The 17,009-nt window shown below is 53.7% G+C and overlaps 1 protein-coding gene across 1 annotated transcript in view; it reads right to left on the bottom strand.

The window, feature by feature from the left end:
- Nucleotides 1-241: 241 nt before the first annotated feature.
- Nucleotides 242-17,009, bottom strand: part of LOC139689656 (cell surface glycoprotein 1-like) — a gene marked incomplete at its 3' end in the record, with an annotated part of 41,508 nt that continues 24,740 nt past the window's right edge. Inside the window, exons 6-8 of the mRNA XM_071586844.1 lie at nt 11,399-11,579; nt 10,471-11,181; nt 242-952 (exon numbers count right to left, since the gene is read on the bottom strand). Of these exons, the coding sequence (XP_071442945.1) occupies nt 242-952; nt 10,471-11,181; nt 11,399-11,579 (1,603 nt within the window). The remainder of the gene's footprint in view (nt 953-10,470; nt 11,182-11,398; nt 11,580-17,009) is intronic.

The following is a 17,009-nucleotide window of genomic DNA, read 5'->3' as shown; positions in this document are numbered from 1 at the left end:
CATCTTTTAGGTCAATCTTAATTAGAAGGGAACCTGGGGGGATTGACCCTAGGGCTTGTGCCGCGGATTTTAATGTGAACCGTGGTGTGCGGATGAACCTCGTCCAAGCCGATAGATCCTGGATTACCCTGACGCCGCCTCCCGCCTTCGGGATTGCAATTAGAGGGAACGCATTGGTTGCCCGTCCTATGGTCAGGATGCCTCGATTGACTAACTTGTGTATATATTGATCGATTAATACCGTTTGACGTGTTGGGATGAATACATGTGGTGCATGCTCCAGCATGGGCAGATTGGCGCCATACCAAATGGTGTCCCGGGTGGATTGGCATTGGTAGTAAAATTTCCCCGCCGTGGGGAAGTAATCGTCCTCCTCTGCCACGTCCTCTGGCTCCTGCGCATCCTCGGGGGCATCCGGGTCATCGCCGGGCTGCACCTCCTCCTCCGGGTCGTAAGTAATGGGGTCGACGGGTTCCGGGGCGTCCGCCGTTCCCAACGGTCCGGGAATCCGCCATGCGCTGGGTTCTATATCGTCGTTATTATCACTGTCACTGTCACTGCACTGTGGGTTTTCCTGTTCGGATCCTGGTTCGCTTGGGGAATCTGTGGCGTCACTCACCGATTCGGAGTCCGTTCGCCACTCGTCTGGATTGTCCGGTTCCGCGCTGTCACGAAAGAGCAGGAATTCTCCCAGCTGCTGCAGTGTCGGCTTGTGGCCGTTAGGGCTGCCCTCAACCGCAGGTGGTGTCGGCTGGGAAACGTGCATGCTTTCAATTGTTGTATCTGGCGGAGGACCCATGGCCGCCGCCTCGGCGACCACGACCGCGAAAGGGCTGCTGCGGCTGGCCTCCTGCATTTCTCGGGCATGCCTTTTGTTGGGTTGGTTCTCCGGCTTACCACTGCTGGGGTGTTTGGACGATGATGGTGGGAGGCGGCGGTGGGATAGAGTTGGCTGGCAGCCGGAGTAATGCGTGTCCCGTTGTGTCCGTTAAACGCATTGCCGCCTCCCACCCATGGGCCTGGACGATGGCGAGGACCCTGATACGATTATAAATGATGTGCCGGCTCGTCTCAGGCAACGTCGGCCAGTCAGCCGCCAAATCTAACATCGCGTCCAAGTCATGAAGGTCGCGTTAAGTTAAACGCTGAGAGCCCCGTGCTGCCTTTACCTGATGGCAGAGTTGCATCACCCCCTGATCGTCCGCCGGCGGGGCGATCCACGTGGGTGGACCCGGCTGGCGGAGGGCGGCAAAGGTAAGCTCGTCGGGGGCTGGCGTTCCGGGTCTTGCCTGACATTGGCCTTAGGGTAACCGCCATTCTTGAGTGGCTTGTTGCAGTGGCTTGTTGCTCTTTCATACAACCAGAACCAACTAGAAGAGTTAACTGGAAACTATTTAAAGAAAACTGCTTGGCCATTAACCTTGTCCCATCTCCTGCTAGCACTCCAGACAGCATTGGGACAGCGGCTCAAGGTTTTACAAGCACCTTAACCAAAATCATTTATCGCTCTTGCTACCCTCCTTCTCCGGCCTCCATCGCTGGTGCCACACTACCTCCGGATATTTTGCACTTAATTTCACTTAGAAACAAGGCAAGAGCCCTCATGGCAACGCACTCATATCCGCCAAGATAAAATCGGCTTCTGTGCACTTCAAAAATTTGTAACATACAAAAGTAGAACATACTGGGAAAAAACATGGCAAGAGAAAATAAGTTCACTCTCACATAACGACAATTCGGTATGGACCCTAGCCCACTGTCTGCGAAGGAAAAAGGTACCCATCCCGCCAATACCACATGATGGGAGAGCACTATACAATGACTGCGACAAAGCAAATACCTCTGCCAACTCCCTCCATTGCATTTTAAAAAACCATAATACATCATCGTTGGATTCAGAAGCGTTGAACAGCGTCTCTTGCTTGTCACTTTGCCCATTCCACATATTCCCGGAAATTACTCCTCATGGACTTAACTCAATTTGTTGCGTGGAAATATTAGGGTTGGGTTCGTGGAATCAAAGAGGGGCTTTCATTGCAATACATTTATTGGACTTACTACACAAGGAGTCCAGCCCGGAAGGAAAGAGGAAGCGTAGAGACAACAGCAGGTTCGGCCTCCGTAAGAGATTTCCACAACCTTTAGTGTCTTCAGTCACATCTCTGCTTTGCTTATAGAACAGTTTCTTGCAAGGGCTCTTGCGTAGCCCTTACACTGCGCCTTTCCAGCCTCCAAGACTACTAAGGCGGGAAGAATTCTTCAGCGTTTTCAGTCGTTGGATTTATTCCCACTCAGAGCAGCCTTGGCTTCTTCTTTGCCGGAAGGGTGTCTTGCTCGTCTTTGAATGCTATGGGGCGCTTGTAGCGGTCCCATGGCCAGACCCTTATGTCGCCAACCCGGAGAATTACTTTTACTTCCGCTTCTGCCGCTTTTATGAAGAATTTTCCAGATATTCTAGACAGAAGGACGTCCAGGGTTTCCAGCTTTCCGTCCTCGTGCATCTAGGAAACGCGGGCGTAAGCACCGCGTGCCATGATGTCACGAAGAGCAGAATTCTGCACCACCTGAATTTGAGCGAGACTCGTTCGCGACACTCCTGACCGTACCGGAGAAGCGTACGTGATGACAGGCAGCACGCACGCTTGGTACAGTCTACGCTTCCTGTCCATACTCAGGACCAGCGCTTACTACACGAAGCGCTTGGGCGTTCCTAAGGAGTTTCCGGTCCATCAGCACTCCGAGGTAGGTAACTTCGGATTCCCACGGTAGGGCGACTCCATTCACTGTTAGGTTCACTCCTGGCGGCCGACCATTTCCTGGATGGAAGATGATCGCCTTCGTCTTCTGTGCGTTAACAGCAAAGCGCCATTGGCGGTACCATTCAAGGAGATCCGCCACAGCGCTCTTCAGTCTTCGCACCGCGGTCACCTTCTGCCAGGAGCAGCACAGGAGGGCCGTATCGTCGGCATAGAGAGACAGGATCTCGAGGTTCCCACGTGGAGTTGGAATGTCGTGGGAGTAGATATTGTAAAGCATTGGTCCGAGGACTGATCCCTGGGGCACGCCGGCGGATATCCGACGCACCCCTGAATTCGCCCCGAGCCATTGCACGGTGAATGTCCTGTCTCTCAAATAGGAATGAACCATCCGAACAATCAAAGGTGGGAAATGAAGTCGTCTCATCTTCAACAAGAGAGCCAGATGCCAGACGCGATCGAACGCCTTACTGACGTCGAAGATGGCCCCAGCAACCGCCCTATTCCTGTTGAAGCTGTCCGTGATGAAATCCGCCGCTCGCACCAGCCGATGGACTGTGGAAGGCTGCGCACGGAAACCAAACTGCTCCTCCGGGAGGATGTCATTCTCCCGGATGAAATCAGTCAGCGGCCGTTGCAGCAGTCGCTCGAATATCTTACCGAAGCCGTCGAGCAAGGAGATAGGCTGGAATTCTCCGGGACCCACCTCCAATTTCTGCAACTTCGGCAGGCAGACGATTCTCGCTCTTTTCCAAGTGGTCGGGAAGTAGAAACCCTGACACAGCCATTTAGGTATTTTGTCAGGGACCTCTCCGCCGCATTTGGAAGCTCCCGAATGACCACATTGGGAATGTTGTCGCTTCCGGGGGCCTTCCTCGTGCGTAGGTGACGTATTGATTCTTTGACGTCCTTCTCGTCGAATCTTGGAATTTCCGAGGCGTCTTTCAGATCGGCGTCTCCGGCTCTTTCAAACGCCTCGATTTCTTCTTCAATCTCGGCAGAAGCGGGATTCCCAGGATTGGGTGAAAAGCTGCAGACCAAGTGATCAGCGAGCAGTTCCGCCTTCTCCATGGGAGATCGTGCCTCTCTGTCTCCGTCGGTAAAAATCGGGTCAAGTCTTTGAGGGGCGCGCAGCCTCCGGCATATCTTCCACACCGACGGCAGGTGCTCGTGGCCGTCTTCCGATAGGAGCTCATCCAGCAGGTGCGCCTCCCAGTGGCCCGATTGGACCTCCCGGAGGGCATCCTGTACCGACGCGTTGAGCTCTGAGAGCTGCCTTCTCACATCCGCTGTACGATATTTCTGCCTTTGGCGCCGCACGTTGTTTTGCCGCGAAATGAGGCCTCTAACCCCCGCTGGAAGTGGAACCCGAAGATAGGAGTTTCGTTGTTCCTATAGCGGTATCGAGGCCTTCATTGCGCCGTCTATTGCAGAGGTGAGGTGGCTGACCATTTGATCGGCCATCTCCGGTGAAGTCGGCTCCAGTGGCTCTCTTGGCAGCTCCTCAGCGATGACGTTGCGGAAACTGCTCCAGTCGGCCGACGACAGATCCAATCGCCGGGTGGAAGACAGCACTGGGATTCGGCTCCCCACTGCCAGGATGATCGGGTTGTTGTCCGACGACAGTTCCACGCATGTGTACAAACTCAGGGACGGCCTTACATTGTGAGCAATCGCAATGCCTAAAACGTCCCCACGTTCGTGCGTGGGTATCGCCGGGCCTAAGATGGTTAGGCCTTTTGCATCTGCTAGCTGACGCAGGGATTCTCCTCTCGGGTTCGAGGACCGTGAATTCCAAGTAGGATGCTTGGCATTCAGGTCCCCAAAGATGACCGATGATCCGCAGTCCCCAACAAGGTACTGGATGATATCCGGATCCCAAGGTTTCCCGGGTGGGAAATACAGAGATGAGACCCGGAGCCCTCCTCCTCTTGTCCGTACGTCCACCGAAACAGACTCCGCATGCGGGTGAGAAATCTCTCTACATGCTCGGTGCTCGATGGACCTGTGGACGAGGATGGCCGCACCTCCTGATGTTTTAAGTCGTTGTCACCTGGGATCGCTGTCCGCCCTATAGATGGTCCAGCCAGGTAACCTCCAGGCGTCCGTTGGCCGAAGGTTCGTCTCATTGACAGCGACGACTATGGCTCCCTTCTCCTGGAGGAACGCCCGTACTTCCTCGCGTCGGCGAAGAATTCCGTTGGCGTTCCATTGCGCAAGCAGGACGGGTCGTTCAGCCATGGTTGGTTAAATTTCCGATCCTGCTGCGCACCAGCTCTTCCAGGAGTGAGAGGAGAAGTTTGCCCTGCGTCGAGGTGACGAGTTTCTTCAAGGTGTATGCAATAACGGCAATGGTCTGCCATAATTCCTGGTCCTCTCTGTCTGGTGTCAGCGAGGACTCTGCGGAAACTGGAGACTTATCAGTTGATGTCCCCTCTCTCCGTTTTTCCTGTTTCTGGCTTGGTTTTTCGCCTTCTTCACTTGCCGATCGGAGGGTGTTCCCAAGCGCCCTCTGGGTTGGCTTCGTTATGCCTTTTCCTTCTTTCTCGGTGGTGATCGGGAATTTCATCTTCTGCTTCTTTTTCATCTTCTTCCCTTCGGAAGAAAAAGAAGGGTCGCTTCCTTCGGAGGGAGGCTGTCGGGGGGTGATAAGTTCCCCTTGGTGGCCTCTACTACGGCTGGCGCTGGTGGTGGTTCTCGGACCGCCTTAGCATCCTTGGGTGGATCTGTGATATCCACCTCCATGTTCCCGTCTCCTCTAGAGAGAGCCTGAACCTTGTCCTGAGAAGGGCCCTTCAGGAATGCTCCGTAGGTTGTAGCGTGATCGACTTGTCGGAATGGTTTTTGTCCCGGTTCCGCCGCCGGTTTCTCGGGCGCCTGCTTCCCTGGTGCTGGCTTGCGTGCGTTGGCGTGTTGTCGCCGCTCAGCCTCCTGAAAGGCGGGACACCGGCGAGAGACGGCCGCATGAGGTCCTCCGCAGTTCGCACAGATGGCATCATCTCCCCTTCCTCGGGAGCATTCCTTGACTGCGTGTGCTCCTGCACAGCGCATGCAGTGTTTTGCACACCAGCAAGCTATGCCGATGTGTCCAAACCGCATGCAGTTGCTGCACTGGAGTGGACCTCTGTCTCCACGGTAACGCTCCACAGTGACGTAGCGGTGGCAGAGCTGGCGGATGTCCCCGGGGGCGATGGCCGATGGAGTCTTTACCACGTTCGCTACGTGGCGATCAATGGGGACCGGTTTTCCGTCCTCCGTGACCGTAAGGCGACGTACGCTACGAATTTCGTATCCGAGGGATCTGTCCCTCGGATACCTTTTCGACTGCTATCCATCGAGAGATACCCTTGATGAACAGCTTCATCCCTGGCACTCTTTCAATGGGCTGCGAGTGGTGTTGGATTTTCTTCCTCTGCAGCAAGGAGAGTGCCTTTTCATGCCCCTCTCTGTTGGAGGTGATGATCCGGATTCAAGCTCTTCGAACTTCCAAGCCGAAAGCATCACCTTTGTAGCCCGACAGCTGGTCAATCAGTCCCTGGACGTCGGTGACCTCATAGACGACGATAGGCGGTGGTCGCAGCGTCTTAGGTGCCGGTGCCGGTAGAGGTGTGGCTTCCGGGACGGCTGCGTCGTTCGTCAGAAGCGGTTTCCTTTTCTTCCTCTTGGAAGAAACCAAGGTAAATCCGCCGTCGCCTTCCCCCTCCTCTGTGCTCAGCGCACGCTCCGCCCTATCGTCTCCTTGAAGATTCGGCATCCGCGTAACCGCGGAATCTTCTTGCTTCTGGTTCCTTACAAATGCCTTCTTTCGCTTGACGCCGCCTGCGGTGTCCTTCACCACCTGGCACTGTAAAGGGCAAGGTGGTGAAGGCCTGCTAAGGGCCCTGTAAAGGGCCCTTTAAAGGGCCAAGGTCTGCTGTTGCCTCCGTTGTCCCGCTTCGGGTCTTCGTCTCTTCCAAGCACTGCGACGGGCTGAGAGCCAAGGCTTCAACACCTGATGATGAATTTGCCGAAGGCTTAGATACCCCCGGCAAAACAGCTGGAGGTTCGTTGCCTTGCGGACGATTATTCCCACGCTGTGTAATTCCCTTCGTGGACATGAAGTCTCCGAAGGAGTTGGCACGACGGTGTATCTTCCTCCCTACCTGGACCACCGGAAAAGCAGAGTTGCTAGATGAAATCCGAAGAGAGTAGTAGGCTCTCGTCTGATGTCTCCTATATTCTGGCAATCAAGTTAGGGGGCTCGGGGTTTATATATGAATTCCCGGGTACAAAGACCGGGCGCCGAATTCCGTGTCATTAGCGAAAGGGGAGAGAGTAGGTTAACCTCGGTAGGGGGTGACTGTGTCCAGCCACTGTTCACCAAATTTGCTATCGCGGATTCGGCGAAAAGGACACAAGCTCGCATGAGTCCTTCTAGTTGTCCAAGCATCATGACCCCGCGACATTGTGTATTGAGACTGCCATCTACTTGGCTTTTCCGAAACATCAGAACTAGCATCATGTCCCCGCGACATCACCCCGGCTTTGAAATCAAACTGTTAGCCCCTTAGAAGTCAACCTTGCTTTCTCCGCTGTTGTCTCTACGCTTCCTCTTTCCTTCCGGGCTGGACTCCTTGTGTAGTAAGTCCAATAAATGTATAGCAATGAAAGCCCCTCTTTGATTCCACGAACCCAACCCTACTATGTCCACGCGACATATTGGTGTCAGGTGTGGGGTGGCGGAGTCTTGGAGCGGCTTATTTAAATGCAACTTCCGTTCCGTTCATCATGCTTCATTCGTTTGATTGAATTTCGATTTAAGAAGTAGTTACGCGTAATGCCAAAAGGAAACTAACCCCATTTTTTTATTAACGATAATCGGTTATATTGCTAACATATGGCGAATGAATTTTTTCCTAGCCGTATTGTCTTTAATTCATAATGGATTTCGGTGGCAAGGGCACGTATGGGCGCTTTGGCGAATCTCTGCCTTGGGAGCGTGATTTATCACCAAACAATACGAACTTAATTGATTTTACTTCCGCTGTTTATATGATAGAAAGCGCCCCTGTTTCCCTCCAACTATGCAACAAACATTTTCAGGACATCACATTCATTTAATTCCGAGTTTCAACGGTAATGGGGACACAAGCATCGAGGATTTTTTGAACAGTCTTAAGTTAGTGAGTCATCTTAGCGGGTGGAGTGAGAATCAGACCTTAAGCGTAGCACGGCTGCGTCTGAGCGGTACTGCTGCCGAATTCATTAAGTCAAATCCTCACGTTATTGAGTCTTATGATCTTTTTTCTTAACTAATGAAAAAGCGCTTCATTCCCAAAATTTCACTGGTCTCTGTTGAAAGAATGTTCACACGCTGTTTGCAACGACCCTTGGAAAGCGTGAACGAGTATTCTTCCCGTCTCAAGGAATTGGGACGAAAACTAAGGGATGCTTTTCTAGACCCAGACTCACAAGCGACAGGAATTATGCTCGAAAACCGCCTCCTCTCACAGTTCTTGGTCGGACTTAGGGAAAAATTGGGCGATTCGTGCTAGTGCGCAATCCAAGAACCATGCAAGAGGCTGAGGAATTTGCTAACCTAGAGGATGCTCGTAATCACTCAGACGTTAGAAAAGTAAACTTCTTGCAGAACCATGACTTTGGTATGCCCGTGCGCAGTCCTAACGTGAAGACACCGACAACCTTTCCGTACAGTGACCCGACACGATATTTCACAAGGAGTCATGTTCAACCCCATCTCGAGCCAATCTTAAACCCCACTGTGAGCCCTAGTCTTGCGGATCAAGTGCACGCAATCCTGACAAATGTAAACACGAAGCCTTCACAGTCTACACTGTCAGTGGGTGGAGGGAACGTATCTAATGCGCCTCGGACTTGTAATTACTGTAAAAAGGTGGGACACATCGCGCACTATAGCCGTACAAAACACCGCGCATGTTATAACTGTGGGGAAGGGAGCCATGTCAGTAAAGATTGCCCTCTGATGATTTTCGGCGTGTGCAAGCAAGCGGGCCATTGCCAATTAGATTGTCCAACCCCCACCCAAAAGCGAGATCAGGGAAACGCGGCCACCCCGGCCGGCAGGTCGGGGACGAATTAGTGCTCGTCGTAGCACCAGAAGTCGGCTTAACGGTCTCGGTTACAGTACTAGGTAGAGTGTATTCCTTTTTAGTGGATACCTGTGCCGCTGTGAGTATTATGCAGAGTACAAGTTTCCCTTTTGAAAGCCTAAAAATTGACGACTATTCCTCCCCTGTGAGAAGTGCCTCCGGCCATGTGCTCGCCACAGTAGGGCAATGCAACATAACTTTCATTATCGATGGAGAAGTTTATCCTCACGATACATTGAGTGCAAATCTAGGGAAAGTACCGTATGACGGTACTTTCCCTAGATTTGCCGGTTGGGAGATCTGGAGATACGTCCGCCCTGACCTCGAAATCTCGATCGACTGTCCGTTTCAGGCTTCATCCCACCTATATACCAGCCCGGACCCCGAATCCGAGGCCGAGCGGGCATAGGGAGGTAGCACGGTCCGAGACGGACGGTCGGCCGGATTCTGGTCCGAGGGGATGTACCTCCAGGTCACATTGCGTGACAAATCCTTTATTAAGAGCATAAATAATCTTACAACATCAGGGTAGGTCAACAGGACCCCCCTGCCTTTGATTAAAGAATACATAACTTCCATATTATCTGTGTAAACATTTATTAGTGTATCCGGTTCCGTGACACTGAAGGCGTGGTGTGCTGCCATCAAGGCCGCCAGTCCCTCCGCTTCCAATATGGGCCGCTCTTGCCCTAGCGCCCAAATCTCAGTCGTCCGGAGCATGGGGATGGTCCACGCCGTCTGCCATGGTGTGGCATCGGCGTATACATCCATGACGTAGTGGAAATTTGTAAATTCCCTTGGTGCGTGCCAGACTCCGTCATCCCATAAGCGGGCCAACCAGGTGGTGTCGCGTTGCGCCGTCTGGGTAATCAGGAACAACGGGAGTCGGAGGACATAAACACACCATGAAATGAATCCCGCTGCTTTCGGGATGTCGCGGTTTCTAATGCGCTTGATTACTTTAATAATATACGCGATTCTACGCAGGGAGTATCTGGTAAGACTGAGGGTCATGGCTATTGTATCTATTTTAACTCCCAGGTATTTGATTCTGGTTGCCGGGACCAAGCGGATTTTCTTATCGTTAATTTGAATTTGTAGTTCCTGGCGTAGGAAGTCTACCACCTCTAGGATCAAGTGTTCCGTAGAGTCGTCAAACAACAGCAACCAGTCGTCTAAATATGCAATCATAACTATTTTGAATTTCCGATGGACTTCGTTTATCACCGCCCGCGCCCACCTCTGCATGATTGCAGGCGCTAGCGCGTGGCCCATTGGCAGGCGTGTCCAAGTATATGTCGTGCCCCGGTGATAAACTCCGTAATTATGCCGATGCGACGGCTCGATCGGCACTTGCCAAAAGGCATCTTTTAGGTCAATCTTAATTAGAAGGGAACCTGGGGGGATTGACTCTAGGGCTTGGGCCGCGGATTTTAATGTGAACCGTGGTGTGCGGATGAACCTCGTCCAAGCCGATAGATCCTGGATTACCCTGACGCCGCCTCCCGCCTTCGGAATGGCAATTAGGGGAACGCATTGGTTGCCCGTCCTATGGTCAGGATGCCTCGATTGACTAACTTGTGTATATATTGATCGATTAATACCGTTGGACGTGTTGGGATGAATACATGTGGTGCCTGCTCCAGCATTGGCAGATTGGCGCCATACCAAATGGTGTCCCGGGTGGATTGGCATTGGTAGTAAAATTTCCCCGCCGTGGGGAAGTAATCGTCCTCCTCTGCCACGTCCTCTGGCTCCTGCGCATCCTCGGGGGCATCCGGGCCATCGCCGGGCTGCACCTCCTCCTCCGGGTCGTAAGTAATGGGGTCGACAGGTTCCGGGCCGTCCGCCGTTCCCAACGGTCCGGGAATCCGCCATGCACTGGGTTCTATATCGTCGTTATTATCACTGTCACTGTCACTGCACTGTGGGTTTTCCTGTTCGGATCCTGGTTCGCTTGGGGAATCTGTGGCGTCACTCACCGATTCGGAGTCCGTTTGCCACTCGTCTGGATTGTCCGGTTCCGCGCTGTCACGAAAGAGCAGGAATTCTCCCAGCTGCTGCAGTGTCGGCTTGTGGCCGTTAGGGCTGCCCTCAACCGCAGGTGGTGTCGGCTGGGAAACTTGCATGCTTTCAATTGTTGTATCTGTCGGAGGACCCACGGCCGCCGCCTCGGCGACCACGGCCGCGAAAGGGCTGCTGCGGCTGTCCTCCTGCATTTCTCGGGCGTGCCTGTTGTTGGGTTGGTTCTCCGGCGTACCACTGCTGGGGTGTTTGGACGATGATGGTGGGAGGCGGCGGTGGGATAGCGTTGGCTGGCAGCCGGAGTAATGCGTTTCCCGTTGTGTCCGTTAAACGCATTGCCGCCTCCCACCCATGGGCCTGGACGATGGCGAGGACCCTGATACGATTATAAATGATGTGCCGGCTCGTCTCAGGCAACGTCGGCCAGTCAGCCGCCAAATCAAACATCGCGTCCAAGTCATGAAGGCCGCGTTTAGTTAAACGCTGAGAGACCCGTGCTGCCTTTACCTGATGGCAGAGTTGCATCACCCCCTGATCGTCCGCCGGCGGGGCGATCCACGTGGGTGGACCCGGCTGGCGGAGGGCCGCAAAGGTAAGCTCGTCGGGGGCTGGCGTTCCGGGTCTTGCCTGACTTTGGCCTTGGGGTAACCGCCATTCTTGAGTGGCTTGTTGCAGTGGCTTGTTGCTCCTTCATACAACCAGAACCAACTAGAAGAGTTAACTGGAAACTATTTAAAGAAAACTGCTTGGCCATTAACCTTGTCCCATCTCCTGCTAGCACTCCAGACAGCATTGGGACAGCGGCTCAAGGTTTTACAAGCACCTTAACCAAAATCATTCATCGCTCTTGCTACCCTCCTTCTCCGGCCTCCATCGCTGGTGCCACACTACCTCCGGATATTTTGCACTTAATTTCACTTAGAAACACGGCCAGAGCCCTCATGGCAACGCACTCATATCCGCCAAGATAAAATCGGCTTCTGTGCACTTCAAAAATTTGTAACATACAAAAGTAGAACATACTGGGAAAAAACATGGCAAGAGAAAATAAGTTCACTCTCACATAACCACAATTCGGTATGGACCCTAGCCCACTGTCTGCGAAGGAAAAAGGTACCCATCCCGCCAATACCACATAATGGGAGAGCACTATACAATGACTGCGACAAAGCAAATACCTCTGCCAACTCCCTCCATTGCATTTTAAAAAACCATAATACATCATCGTTGGATTCAGAAGCGTTGAAAAGGGTCTCTTGCCTGTCACTTTGCCCATTCCACATATTCCCGGAAATTAGTCCTCATGGACTTAACTCCATTTGTTGCGTGGAAATAGTAGGGTTGGGTTCGTGGAATTAAAGAGGGGCTTTCATTGCAATACATTTATTGGACTTACTACACAAGGAGTCCAGCCCGGAAGGAAAGAGGAAGCGTAGAGACAACAGCAGGTTCGGCCTCCGTAAGAGATTTCCACAACCTTTATTGTCTTCAGCCACTGCTCTGCTTTGCTTATAGAGCAGTTTCTTGCAAGGGCTCTTGCGTAGCCCTTACACTGCGCCTTTCCAGCCTCCAAGGCTACTAAGGCGGGAAGAATTCTTCAGCGTTTTCATTCGTTGGATTTATTCCCGCTCAGAGCAGCCTTGGCTTCTTCTTTGCCGGAAGGGTGTCTTGTTCGTCTTGGCATGCTATGGGGCGCTTGTAGCGGTCCCATGGCCAGACCCTTATGTCGCCAACCCGGAGAATTACTTTTACTTCCGCTTCTGCCGCTTTTATGAAGAATTTTCCAGATATTCTAGGCAGAAGGACGTCCAGGGTTTCCAGCTTTCCGTAATCGTGCATCTCGGAAACGCGGGCGTAAGCACCGCGTGCCATGATGTCACGAAGAGCAGAATTCTGCACCACCTGAATTTGAGCGAGACTCGTTCGCGACACTCCTGACCGTACCGGAACAGCGTACGTGATGACAGGCAGCACGCACGCTTGGTACAGTCTACGCTTCCTGTCCATACTCAGGACCAGCGCTTACTACAAGAAGCGCTTGGGCGTTCCTAAGGAGTTTCCGGTCCATCAGCACTCCGAGGTAGGTAACTTCGGATTCCCACGGTAGGGCGACTCCATTCACTGTTAGGTTCACTCCTGGCGGCCGACCATTTCCTGGATGGAAGATGATCGCCTTCGTCTTCTGTGCGTTAACAGCAAAGCGCCATCGGCGGTACCATTCAAGGAGATCCGCCACAGCGCCCTTCAGTCTTCGCACCGCGGTCACCTTCTGCCAGGAGCAGCACAGGAGGGCCGTATCGTCGGCATAGAGAGACAGGATCTCGAGGTTCCCACGTGGAGTTGGAATGTCGTGGGAGTAGATATTGTAAAGCATTGGTCCGAGGACTGATCCCTGGGGCACGCCGGCGGAGATCCGACGCACCCCTGAATTCGCCCCGAGCCATTGCACGGTGAATGTCCTGTCTCTCATATAGGAGTGAACCATCCGAACAATCAAAGTTGGGAAATGGAGTCGTCTCATCTTCAACAAGAGAGCCGGATGCCAGACGCGATCGAACGCCTTACTGACTTCGAAGATGGCCCCAGCAACCGCTCTATTCCTGTTGCAGCTGTCCGTGATGAATTCCGCCGCTCGCACCAGCCGATGGACTGTGGATGGCTGCGCACGGAAACCAAACTGCTCCTCCGGGAGGATGTCATTCTCCCGGACGAAATCAGTCAGCGGCCGTTACAGCAGTCGCTCGAATATCTTACCGAAGCCGTCGAGCAAGGAGATAGGCCGGAATTCTCCGGGACCCACCTCCAATTTCTGCAACTTCGGCAGGCAGACGATTCTCCCTCTTTTCCAAGTGGTCGGGAAGTAGAAAATCCTGACACAGCCATGTAGGAATTTTGTCAGGGACCTCTCCGCCGCCTTTGGAAGCTCCCGAATGACCACATTGGGAATGTTGTCGCTTCCGGGGGCCTTCCTCGTGCGTAGGTGACGTATTGATTCTTTGACGTCCTTCTCGTCGAATCTTGGAATTTCCGAGGCGTCTTTCAGATCGGCGTCTCCGGGTCTTTCAAACGCCTCGATTCCTTCTTCAATCTCGGAAGAAGCGGGATTCCCAGGATTGGGTGAAAAGCTGCAGACCAAGTGATCAGCGAGCAGTTCCGCCTTCTCCAAGGGAGATCGTGCCTCTCTGTCTCCGTCGGTAATAATCGGGTCAAGTCTTTGAGGGGCCCGCAGCCTCCGGCATATCTTCCACACCGACGGCAGGTCCTCGTTACCGTCTTCCGATAGGAGCTCATCCAGCAGGTGCGCCTCCCAGTGGCCCGATCGGACCTCCCGGAGGGCATCCTGTACCGACGCGTTGAGCTCTGAGAGCTGCCTTCTCACATCCGCTGTACGATATTTCTGCCATTGGCGCCGCACGTTGTTTTGCCGCGAAATGAGGCCTCTAACCCCCGCTGGAAGTGGAACCCGAAGATACGAGTTTCGTTGTTCCTATAGCGGTATCGAGGCCTTCATTGCGCCGTCTATTGCAGAGGTGAGGTGGCTGACCATTTGATCGGCCATCTCCGGTGAAGTCGGCTCCATGGCTCTCTTGGCAGCTCCTCATCGATGACGTTGCGGAAACTGCTCAAGTCGGCCGACGACAGATCCAATCGCCGGGTGGAAGACAGCACTGGGATTCGGCTCCCCACTGCCAGGATGATTGGGTTGTGGTCCGACGACAGTTCCACGCATGTGTACAAACTCAGGGACGTCCTTACATTGTGAGCAATCGCAATGCCTAAAGCGTCTCCTTGTTCGTGCGTGGGTATCCCCGGTCCTAAGATGGTTAGGCCTTTTGCATCTGCTAGCTGACGCAGGGATTCTCCTCTCGGGTTCGAGGACCGTGAATTCCAAGTAGGATGCTTGGCATTCAGGTCATCCAAGATGACCGATGGTCCGCTGTCCCCCGCAAGGTACTGGATGAGATCCGGATCCCAAGGTTTCCCGGGTGGGAAATACAGAGATGAGACCCGGAGCCCTCCTCCTCTTGTCCGTACGTCCACCGAAACAGACTCCGCATGCGGGTGAGAAATCTCTCTACATGCTCGGTGCTCGATGGACCTGTGGACGAGGATGGCCGCACCTCCTGATGTTTTAAGTCGTTGTCGCCTGGGATCCCTGTCCGCCCTATAGATGGTCCAGCCAGGTAACCTCCAGGCGTCCGTTGGCCGAAGGTTCGTCTCATTGACAGCGACGACTATGGCTCCCTTCTCCTGGAGGAACGCCCGTAATTTTTCGCGTCGGCGAAGAATTCCGTTGGCGTTCCATTGCGCAAGCAGGACGGGTCGTTCAGCCATGGTTGGTTAAATTTCCGATCCTGCTGCGCACCAGCTCTTCCAGGAGTGAGAGGAGAAGTTTGCCCTGCGTCGAGGTGACGAGTTTCTTCAAGGTGTATGCAATAACGGCAATGGTCTGCCATAATTCCTGGTCCTCTCTGTCTGGTGTCAGCGAGGACTCTGCGGAAACTGGAGACTTATCAGTTGATGTCCCCTCTCTCCGTTTTTCCTGTTTCTGGCTTGGTTTTTCGCCTTCTTCACTTGCCGATCGGAGGGTGTTCCCAAGCGCCCTCTGGGTTGGCTTCGTTATGCCTTTTCCTTCTTTCTCGGTGGTGATCGGGAATTTCATCTTCTGCTTCTTTTTCATCTTCTTCCCTTCGGAAGAAAAAGAAGGGTCGCTTCCTTCGGAGGGAGGCTGTCGGGGGGTGATAAGTTCCCCTTGGTGGCCTCTACTACGGCTGGCGCTGGTGGTGGTTCTCGGACCGCCTTAGCATCCTTGGGTGGATCTGTGATATCCACCTCCATGTTCCCGTCTCCTCTAGAGAGAGCCTGAACCTTGTCCTGAGAAGGGCCCTTCAGGAATGCTCCGTAGGTTGTAGCGTGATCGACTTGTCGGAATGGTTTTTGTCCCGGTTCCGCCGCCGGTTTCTCGGGCGCCTGCTTCCCTGGTGCTGGCTTGCGTGCGTTGGCGTGTTGTCGCCGCTCAGCCTCCTGAAAGGCGGGACACCGGCGAGAGACGGCCGCATGAGGTCCTCCGCAGTTCGCACAGATGGCATCGTCTCCCCTTCCTCGGGAGCATTCCTTGACTGCGTGTGCTCCTGCACAGCGCATGCAGTGTTTTGCACACCAGCAAGCTATGCCGATGTGTCCAAACCGCATGCAGTTGCTGCACTGGAGTGGACCTCTGTCTCCACGGTAACGCTCCACAGTGACGTAGCGGTGGCAGAGCTGGCGGATGTCCCCGGGGGCGATGGCCGATGGAGTCTTTACCACGTTCGCTACGTGGCGATCAATGGGGACCGGTTTTCCGTCCTCCGTGACCGTAAGGCGACGTACGCTACGAATTTCGTATCCGAGGGATCTGTCCCTCGGATACCTTTTCGACTGCTATCCATCGAGAGATACCCTTGATGAACAGCTTCATCCCTGGCACTCTTTCAATGGGCTGCGAGTGGTGTTGGATTTTCTTCCTCTGCAGCAAGGAGAGTGCCTTTTCATGCCCCTCTCTGTTGGAGGTGATGATCCGGATTCAAGCTCTTCGAACTTCCAAGCCGAAAGCATCACCTTTGTAGCCCGACAGCTGGTCAATCAGTCCCTGGACGTCGGTGACCTCATAGACGACGATAGGCGGTGGTCGCAGCGTCTTAGGTGCCGGTGCCGGTAGAGGTGTGGCTTCCGGGACGGCTGCGTCGTTCGTCAGAAGCGGTTTCCTTTTCTTCCTCTTGGAAGAAACCAAGGTAAATCCGCCGTCGCCTTCCCCCTCCTCTGTGCTCAGCGCACGCTCCGCCCTATCGTCTCCTTGAAGATTCGGCATCCGCGTAACCGCGGAATCTTCTTGCTTCTGGTTCCTTACAAATGCCTTCTTTCGCTTGACGCCGCCTGCGGTGTCCTTCACCACCTGGCACTGTAAAGGGCAAGGTGGTGAAGGCCTGCTAAGGGCCCTGTAAAGGGCCCTTTAAAGGGCCAAGGTCTGCTGTTGCCTCCGTTGTCCCGCTTCGGGTCTTCGTCTCTTCCAAGCACTGCGACGGGCTGAGAGCCAAGGCTTCAACACCTGATGATGAATTTGCCGAAGGCTTAGATACCC

The sequence above is a fragment of the Hetaerina americana genome, unplaced genomic scaffold (assembly GCF_022747635.1).
Source record: "Hetaerina americana unplaced genomic scaffold, ioHetAmer1.1.p SCAF_268, whole genome shotgun sequence".
Taxonomy (NCBI): Eukaryota; Metazoa; Arthropoda; class Insecta; order Odonata; family Calopterygidae; genus Hetaerina; species Hetaerina americana.
This window is presented reverse-complemented; position numbering and strand designations above follow the sequence as displayed.